General features: G+C 36.9%; 1 protein-coding gene across 1 annotated transcript in view; it reads left to right on the top strand.

Moving 5' to 3' along the window:
• Nucleotides 1-577: 577 nt before the first annotated feature.
• The window catches only part of LOC135534206 (lysine-specific demethylase phf2-like), a gene marked incomplete at its 3' end in the record, with an annotated part of 41,761 nt that continues 30,804 nt past the window's right edge, over nucleotides 578-11,534 (top strand). Inside the window, exon 1 of the mRNA XM_064961296.1 lies at nucleotides 578-629. Within this exon, the coding sequence (XP_064817368.1) occupies nucleotides 578-629 (52 nt within the window). The remainder of the gene's footprint in view (nucleotides 630-11,534) is intronic.

Here is an 11,534-nt window from a genome sequence, read left to right as displayed (position 1 = left end):
ATTAATGGGGATCCATAATAAACCCCAGGAAGTGTAGCTGCTGATTTGACAGGAACTAATGGGGATCCATTATAAATACAAATACAAATAAAATGGCCTTCTAGCAATGATCAACAACCAATTTGTGAGAGCTTGAAGAATAAAAAAATAAATAATGTGCAAATATTGTACAATCCAGGTGTGGAAAGCTCTTAGAGACTTACGCAGAAATAACTCACACCTGTAATCCCTGCCTAAGGTGATTCTAACATGTATTGACTCAGTGTTGTGAATAGTATTTATGTATTTAATTTTCAATAAATTTGCAAAAACATTTAAACATGTTTTCACTTTGTCATTATGTTTAAATGGGTGAGGAAAAAAAACAATTTAGACCATTTTTGAATTCAGGCTGTAACACAATGTGTAATAAGTCAAGGGGTATGAATACTTTCTGAAGGCACTGTAATGTAATCTATGTCTTACAGCTCTGAGGACATTGTGGTGAAGCTGAACGGCAGTCAGCTGACGATGGACTACCTGGAAGAGGTTGGTTTTAACGAACCGATCCTGGTTCTGGAAGAAGGACGGTCTGGGGATGTCCATGCCCGCTCCTACCTTCTACATCAATGATGTGGAGAACCATGTTGGTACGTATAGTCCTGTCTCTGTCTACTGCTCTAACAGCTTCAGTAATACTTGGGGATGTCCACGTTCTACATTTCCGTCGGTAATGACTGAACCTATGTCTCTAAATAACTAATTGTTTTCCTACAGTAAGTTATGTAGGCCTACTTTACTGATCTCCATCAGATGCTCCTCCCCTCTCTCTCTCTTTACAAAATGCTTTTGCTGGTGCCAGCGCACAGCTTTTCATATCACTCAATCCAGAGCGAGGTGCTAAGTTGTCTAAATAACTCAGGTGGCTAGTTTGCCTGTCTGTAAAGAGAAGGGCGGGCTGTTCGTTGATCATGCTGCTCTGATTGGATAGAGCGATACTGTATATTTCTCCATCCATTCGCTTCATAATTTCACACAATCACTTCTCTTGGCCTGATTCAGTCTGATTATTTATATTACTTCTGCCTCCTATTAGCCTGATAATTTAGATTACTTCTGCCTCCTATTAGCCTGCTCATTTAGATTACTTCTGCCTCCTATTAGCCTGCTCATTTAGATTACTTCTGCCTCCTATTAGCCTGATCATTTAGATTACTTCTGCCTCCTATTAGCCTGATCATTTAGATTACTTCTGCCTCCTATTAGCCTGATCATTTAGATTACTTTTGCCTCCTGTTAGCCTGCTACTATGATACATCAATAGGCGAGGACATTTGCCAGCAAGCTATCAATGTGCATAATATCTAACAAGCTATCAATGTGCATAATATCTAACAAGCTATCAATGTGCATAATATCTAATAAGCTATCAATGTGAATAATATCTAACAAGCTATCAATGTGCATAATATGTAATAAGCTATCAATGTGCAAAATTTCTGACGTAGGTAGCCTAGTGGTTAGAGCGTTGGACCAGTAACCGAAAGGTTGGAAGATCAAATCCCAGAGCTGACAAGGTAGAAATCTGTCGTTTTGCCACTGAACAAGGCAGTTCACCCACTGTTCCAAGGCAGTCACTGAAAATAAGAATTTGCTCTTAACTGACTTACCAAGTTAAATAACAGATAAAAATAAATAACAAGCGGGGCAAGGGTAGGTAAAAAATATGAAATGCTAATTAAGTTGGGCCATTAAGTTGGCAACCAAACAATCATGTCCTGCATTTTATCAATACATTTCAGTCAGACATTCCAACCTGTTTTCATCAGACATACCAACCTGTCTCAGCCAGACAATCCGACCTGTCTCAGCCAGACAATCCGACCTGTCTCAGTCAGGCGTTCCGACCTGTCTCAGTCAGACGTTCCCGACTTGTCTCAGTCAGACGTTCCGACCTGTCTCAGTCAGGCGTTCCGACCTGTCTCAGTCAGGCGTTCCGACCTGTCTCAGTCAGACATTCCGACCTGTCTCAGTCAGGCGTTCCGACCTGTCTCAGTCAGGCGTTCCGACCTGTCTCAGTCAGGCGTTCCGACCTGTCTCAGTCAGGCGTTCCGACCTGTCTCAGTCAGGCGTTCCGACCTGTCTCAGTCAGACGTTCCGACCTGTCTCAGTCAGACGTTCCGACCTGTCTCAGTCAGACGTTCCGACCTGTCTCAGTCAGACGTTCCGACCTGTCTCAGTCAGACGTTCCGACCTGTCTCAGTCAGACATTCCGACCTGTCTCTCTCTGACATTCCAACCTGTCTGTCATGTTGAAAAGATGTATCATCAGGATGTGGTAGTTTACTGGTGATGAACACTTCTCCAATCATTGTTGAGATCTGATATTCCATGCAGCTCGAGAGGAGACATAGGCCAATGTCAAATCAAATCAAATAACATGTAATTTATTTATATAGCCCTTCGTACATCAGCTGATATCTCAAAGTGCTGTACAGAAACCCACCCTAAAACCCCAAACAGCAAGCAATGCAGGTGTAGAAGCATAGTGGCTAGGAAAACTCCCTAGAAAGGCCAAAACCTAGGAAGAAATCTAAAGAGGAACCAGGCTATGTGGGGTGGCCAGTCCTCTTCTGGCTGTGCCGGGTGGAGATTATAACAGAACATGGCCAAGATGTTCAAATGTTCATAAATGACCAGCATGGTTGAATAATAATAAGGCAGAACATTTGAAACTGGAGCAGCAGCACGGTCAGGTGGACTGGGGACAGCAAGGAGTCATCATGTCAGGTAGTCCTGGGGCATGGTCCTAGGGCTCAGGTCAGTTGAAACTGGAGCAGCAGCGCGGCCAGGTGGACTGGGGACAGCAAGGAGTCATCATGTCAGGTAGTCCTGGAGCATGGTCCTGGGGCTTGGTCCTGGGGCTCAGGTCCTCCGAGAGAGAGAAAGAAAGAGAGAAGGAGAGAATTAGAGAACGCACACTTAGATTCACACAGGACTCCAGATATAACAAACTGACCCTTGTTCCCCGACATATAAACTACTGCAGCATAAATACTGGAGGCTGAGACATTAGACTGATAGATATCAGCTACACATAGCAGTATTAGACTGATAGATATCAGCTACACATAGTAGTATTAGACTGGTAGATATCAGCTACACATAGTAGTATTAGACTGATAGATATCAGCTACACATAGCAGTATTAGACTGATAGATATCAGCTACACATAGTAGTATTAGACTGATAGATATCAGCTACACATAGCAGTATTAGACTGGTAGATATCAGCTACACATAGTAGTATTAGACTGATAGATATCAGCTACACATAGCAGTATTAGACTGATAGATATCAGCTACACATAACAGTATTAGACTGATAGATATCAGCTACACATAGTAGTGTTAGACTGGTAGATATCAGCTACACATAGCAGTATTAGACTGATAGATATCAGCTACACATAGTAGTATTAGACTGATAGATATCAGCTACACATAGCAGTATTAGACTGATAGATATCAGCTACACATAGCAGTATTAGACTGATAGATATCAGCTACACATAGCAGTATTAGACTGATAGATATCAGCTACACATAGCAGTATTAGACTGATAGATATCAGCTACACATAGCAGTATTAGACTGATAGATATCAGCTACACATAGCAGTATTAGACTGATAGATATCAGCTACACATAGTAGTATTAGACTGATAGATATCAGCTACACATAGCAGTATTAGACTGATAGATATCAGCTACACATAGTAGTATTAGACTGATAGATATCAGCTACACATAGTAGTATTAGACTGATAGATACTGGCCACACATAGTAGTATTAGACTGATAGATATCAGCTACACATAGCAGTATTAGACTGATAGATATCAGCTACACATAGTAGTATTAGACTGATAGATATCAGCTACACATAGTAGTATTAGACTGATAGATATCAGCTACACATAGCAGTATTAGACTGATAGATATCAGCTACACATAGCAGTATTAGACTGATGATATCAATACACATAGTAGTATTAGACTGATAGATATCAGCTACAATAGTAGTATTAGACTGATAGATATCAGCTACACATAGCAGTATTAGACTGGTAGATATCAGCTACACATAGCAGTATTAGACTGATAGATATCAGCTACACACAGTAGTATTAGATTGATAGATATCAGCCACACATAGCAGTATTAGACTGATAGATATCAGCTACACATAGTAGTATTAGACTGATAGATATCAGCCAGCTACACATAGCAGTATTAGACTGATAGATATCAGCTACGCATGGCAATAATGAACTGATAGATATCAGCTACATAGCAGTATTAGACTGTTAAATATCAGCTACATAGCAGTATTAGACTGATATATATCGGCTACACATAGTAGTATTAGTTGATAGATATCAGCTACACACTTAACAGTATTAGACTGATAGATATCAGCTACACATAACAGTATTAGACTGATAGATATCAGCTACACATAGCAGTATTAGACTGATAGATATCAGCTACACATAGCAGTATTAGACTGATAGATATCAGCTACACATAGCAGTATTAGACTGGTAGATATCAGCTACACATAGCAGTATTAGACTGATAGATATCAGCTACACATAGTAGTATTAGACTGATAGATATCAGCTACACATAGCAGTATTAGACTGATAGATATCAGCTACACATAGTAGTATTAGACTGATAGATATCAGCTACACATAGCAGTATTAGACTGGTAGATATCAGCTACACATAGCAGTATTAGACTGATAGATATCAGCTACACATAGCAGTATTAGACTGATAGATATCAGCTACACATAGCAGTATTAGACTGATAGATATCAGCTACACATAGCAGTATTAGACTGATAGATATCAGCTACACATAGCAGTATTAGACTGATAGATATCAGCTACACATAGCAGTATTAGACTGATAGATATCAGCTACACATAGCAGTATTAGACTGATAGATATCAGCTACACATAGCAGTATTAGACTGATAGATATCAGCTACACATAGTAGTATTAGACTGATAGATATCAGCTACACATAGCAGTATTAGACTGATAGATATCAGCTACACATAGCAGTATTAGACTGATAGATATCAGCTACACATAGCAGTATTAGACTGTTAAATATCAGCTACACATAGCAGTATTAGACTGATAGATATCAGCTACACATAGTAGTATTAGACTGATAGATATCAGCTACACATAGCAGTATTAGACTGATAGATATCAGCTACACATAGTAGTATTAGACTTATAGATATCAGCTACACATAGCAGTATTAGACTGGTAGATATCAGCTACACATAGTAGTATTAGACTGATAGATATCAGCTACACATAGCAGTATTAGACTGGTAGATATCAGCTACACATAGTAGTATTAGACTGATAGATATCAGCTACACATAGCAGTATTAGACTGATAGATATCAGCTACACATAACAGTATTAGACTGATAGATATCAGCTACACATAGCAGTATTAGACTGATAGATATCAGCTACACATAGCAGTATTAGACTGATAGATATCAGCTACACATAGCAGTATTAGACTGGTAGATATCAGCTACACATAGCAGTATTAGACTGATAGATATCAGCTACACATAGTAGTATTAGACTGATAGATATCAGCTACACATAGCAGTATTAGACTGATAGATATCAGCTACACATAGCAGTATTAGACTGATAGATATCAGCTACACATAGCAGTATTAGACTGGTAGATATCAGCTACACATAGCAGTATTAGACTGATAGATATCAGCTACACATAGTAGTATTAGACTGATAGATATCAGCTACACATAGTAGTATTAGACTGATAGATATCAGCTACACATAGCAGTATTAGACTGATAGATATCAGCTACACATAGTAGTATTAGACTGATAGATATCAGCTACACATAGCAGTATTAGACTGGTAGATATCAGCTACACATAGTAGTATTAGACTGATAGATATCAGCTACACATAGTAGTATTAGACTGATAGATATCAGCTACACATAGTAGTATTAGACTGATAGATATCAGCTACACATAGCAGTATTAGACTGATAGATATCAGCTACACATAGCAGTATTAGACTGGTAGATATCAGCTACACATAGCAGTATTAGACTGATAGATATCAGCTACACATAGCAGTATTAGAATGATAGATATCAGCTACACATAGTAGTATTAGACTGATAGATATCAGCTACACATAACAGTATTAGACTGATAGATATCAGCTACACATAGTAGTATTAGACTGATAGATATCAGCTACACATAGTAGTATTAGACTGATAGATATCAGCTACACATAGTAGTATTAGACTGGTAGATATCAGCTACACATAGTAGTATTAGACTGGTAGATATCAGCTACACATAGTAGTATTAGACTGGTAGATATCAGCTACACATAGTAGTATTAGACGGATAGATATCAGCTACACATAGCAGTATTAGACTGATAGATATCAGCTACACATAGCAGTATTAGACTGATAGATATCAGCTACACATAGCAGTATTAGACTGATAGATATCAGCTACACATAGTAGTATTAGACTGGTAGATATCAGCTACACATAACAGTATTAGACTGATAGATATCAGCTACACATAGCAGTATTAGACTGATAGATATCAGCTACACATAGTAGTATTAGACTGATAGATATCAGCTACACATAGTAGTATTAGACTGATAGATATCAGCTACACATAGCAGTATTAGACTGATAGATATCAGCTACACATAGTAGTATTAGACTGATAGATATCAGCTACACATAGCATTATTAGACTGATAGATATCAGCTACACATAGCAGTATTAGACTGATAGATATCAGCTACACATAGCAGTATTAGACTGATAGATATCAGCTACACATAGTAGTATTAGACTGATAGATATCAGCTACACATAACAGTATTAGACTGATAGATATCAGCTACACATAGCAGTATTAGACTGGTAGATATCAGCTACACATAGCAGTATTAGACTGATAGATATCAGCTACACATAGTAGTATTAGACTGATAGATATCAGCTACACATAGCAGTATTAGACTGGTAGATATCAGCTACACATAGCAGTATTAGACTGATAGATATCAGCTACACATAGCAGTATTAGACTGGTAGATATCAGCTACACATAGCAGTATTAGACTGATAGATATCAGCTACACATAGTAGTATTAGACTGATAGATATCAGCTACACATAACAGTATTAGACTGATAGATATCAGCTACACATAGTAGTATTAGACTGATAGATATCAGCTACACATAGTAGTATTAGACTGATAGATATCAGCTACACATAGTAGTATTAGACTGGTAGATATCAGCTACACATAGTAGTATTAGACTGGTAGATATCAGCTACACATAGTAGTATTAGACTGGTAGATATCAGCTACACATAGTAGTATTAGACTGGTAGATATCAGCTACACATAGTAGTATTAGACGGATAGATATCAGCTACACATAGCAGTATTAGACTGATAGATTTCAGCTACACATAGTAGTATTAGACTGATAGATATCAGCTACACATAGCAGTATTAGACTGATAGATATCAGCTACACATAGTAGTATTAGACTGGTAGATATCAGCTACACATAGCAGTATTAGACTGATAGATATCAGCTACACATAGCAGTATTAGACTGATAGATATCAGCTACACATAGTAGTATTAGACTGATAGATATCAGCTACACATAGCAGTATTAGACTGATAGATATCAGCTACACATAGTAGTATTAGACTGGTAGATATCAGCTACACATAGCAGTATTAGACTGGTAGATATCAGCTACACATAGTAGTATTAGACGGATAGATATCAGCTACACATAGCAGTATTAGACTGATAGATATCAGCTACACATAGTAGTATTAGACTGATAGATATCAGCTACACATAGCAGTATTAGACTGATAGATATCAGCTACACATAGTAGTATTAGACTGGTAGATATCAGCTACACATAGCAGTATTAGACTGATAGATATCAGCTACACATAGTAGTATTAGACTGATAGATATCAGCTACACATAACATTATTAGACTGATAGATATCAGCTACACATAGTAGTATTAGACTGGTAGATATCAGCTACACATAGCAGTATTAGACTGATAGATATCAGCTACACATAGCAGTATTAGACTGATAGATATCAGCTACACATAGTAGTATTAGACTGATAGATATCAGCTACACATAGCAGTATTAGACTGATAGATATCAGCTACACATAGTAGTATTAGACTGGTAGATATCAGCTACACATAGCAGTATTAGACTGATAGATATCAGCTACACATAGTAGTATTAGACTGATAGATATCAGCTACACATAACATTATTAGACTGATAGATATCAGCTACACATAGCAGTATTAGACTGGTAGATATCAGCTACACATAGCAGTATTCGACTGATAGATATCAGCTACACATAGCAGTATTAGACTGGTAGATATCAGCTACACATAGCAGTATTAGACTGATAGATATCAGCTACACATAGTAGTATTAGACTGGTAGATATCAGCTACACATAACAGTATTAGACTGATAGATATCAGCTACACATAGCAGTATTAGACTGATAGATATCAGCTACACATAGTAGTATTAGACTGATAGATATCAGCTACACATAGTAGTATTAGACTGATAGATATCAGCTACACATAGCAGTATTAGACTGATAGATATCAGCTACACATAGTAGTATTAGACTGATAGATATCAGCTACACATAGCATTATTAGACTGATAGATATCAGCTACACATAGCAGTATTAGACTGATAGATATGAGCTACACATAGCAGTATTAGACTGATAGATATCAGCTACACATAGTAGTATTAGACTGATAGATATCAGCTACACATAACAGTATTAGACTGATAGATATCAGCTACACATAGCAGTATTAGACTGGTAGATATCAGCTACACATAGCAGTATTAGACTGATAGATAGCAGCTACACATAGTAGTATTAGACTGATAGATATCAGCTACACATAGCAGTATTAGACTGGTAGATATCAGCTACACATAGCAGTATTAGACTGATAGATATCAGCTACACATAGCAGTATTAGACTGGTAGATATCAGCTACACATAGCAGTATTAGACTGATAGATATCAGCTACACATAGTAGTATTAGACTGATAGATATCAGCTACACATAACAGTATTAGACTGATAGATATCAGCTACACATAGTAGTATTAGACTGATAGATATCAGCTACACATAGTAGTATTAGACTGATAGATATCAGCTACACATAGTAGTATTAGACTGGTAGATATCAGCTACACATAGTAGTATTAGACTGGTAGATATCAGCTACACATAGTAGTATTAGACTGGTAGATATCAGCTACACATAGTAGTATTAGACTGGTAGATATCAGCTACACATAGTAGTATTAGACGGATAGATATCAGCTACACATAGCAGTATTAGACTGATAGATATCAGCTACACATAGTAGTATTAGACTGATAGATATCAGCTACACATAGCAGTATTAGACTGATAGATATCAGCTACACATAGTAGTATTAGACTGGTAGATATCAGCTACATAGCAGCATTAGACTGATAGATATCAGCTACACATAGCAGGTTAGACTGATGTATATCATTACACATAGTAAAGACAGACTGAGGAATAGCTTAATAATATTTTAGATATCAGCTACACATAGCAGTATTAGACTGATATCAGCCACACAGTAAAATAGACTGATAGATATCAGCCACAGATTACAGCAGCATTAGACTGATAGATATCAGCTACACATAGTAGTATTAGACGGATAGATATCAGCTACACATAACAGTATTAGACTGATAGATATCAGCTAGCACATAGTAGTATTAGACTGATAGGATATCAGCTACACATAGTAGTATTAGACTGATAGATATCAGCTACACATAGTAGCATTAGACTGATAGATATCAGCTACACATAGCAGTATTAGACTGATAGATATCAGCTACACATAGTAGTATTAGACTGATAGATATCAGCTACACATAACATTATTAGACTGATAGATATCAGCTACACATAGTAGTATTAGACTGATAGATATCAGCCACACATAGCAGTATTAGACTGATAGATATCAGCTACACATAGTAGTATTAGACTGATAGATATCAGCTACACATAACAGTATTAGACTGATAGATATCAGCCACACATAGCAGTATTAGACTGGTAGATATCAGCTACACATAGCAGTATTAGACTGATAGATATCAGCTACACATAGTAGTATTAGACTGATAGATATCAGCTACACATAGCAGTATTAGACATAGATATCAGCTACACATAGCAGCATTAGACTGATAGATATCAGCTACACATAGCAGTATTAGACTGGTAGATATCAGCTACACATAGCAGTATTAGACTGATAGATATCAGCTACACATAGTAGTATTAGACTGATAGATATCAGCTACACATAACAGTATTAGACTGGATAGATATCAGCTACACATAGTAGCATTAGACTGGTGATATCACATAACAGTATTAGACTGATAGATATCAGCTACATATAGCAGTATTAGACTGGTAGATATCAGCTACATAATAGTAGTATTAGACTGGTAGATATCAGCTACAATAGTAGTATTAGACTGATAGATATCAGCTACACATAGTAGTATTAGATCAGATATCAGCTACACATAGTAGTATTAGACGGATAGATATCAGCTACACATAGCATTATTAGACTGATAGATATCAGCTACACAATTAGACTGATAGTAGTAATAGACTGATAGATATCAGCTACACATAGCAGTATTAGACTGATAGATATCAGCTACACATAGCAGTATTAGACTGATAGATATCAGCTACACATAGTAGTATTAGACTGATAGATATCAGCTACACATAACATTATTAGACTGATAGATATCAGCTACACATAGCAGTATTAGACTGGTAGATATCAGCTACACATAGCAGTATTAGACTGATAGATATCAGCTACACATAGCAGTATTAGACTGGTAGATATCAGCTACACATAGCAGTATTAGACTGATAGATATCAGCTACACATAGTAGTATTAGACTGATAGATATCAGCTACACATAACAGTATTAGACTGATAGATATCAGCTACACATAGTAGTATTAGACTGATAGATATCAGCTACACATAGTAGTATTAGACTGATAGATATCAGCTACACATAGTAGTATTAGACTGATAGATATCAGCTACACATAGTAGTATTAGACTGGTAGATATCAGCTACACATAGTAGTATTAGACTGGTAGATATCAGCTACACATAGTAGTATTAGACGGATAGATATCAGCTACACATAGCAGTATTAGACTGATAGATATCAGCTACACATAGTAGTATTAGAC

This window comes from Oncorhynchus masou, unplaced genomic scaffold (assembly GCF_036934945.1).
Source record: "Oncorhynchus masou masou isolate Uvic2021 unplaced genomic scaffold, UVic_Omas_1.1 unplaced_scaffold_3129, whole genome shotgun sequence".
In the NCBI taxonomy this organism is placed as follows: domain Eukaryota; kingdom Metazoa; phylum Chordata; class Actinopteri; order Salmoniformes; family Salmonidae; genus Oncorhynchus; species Oncorhynchus masou.
This window is presented reverse-complemented; position numbering and strand designations above follow the sequence as displayed.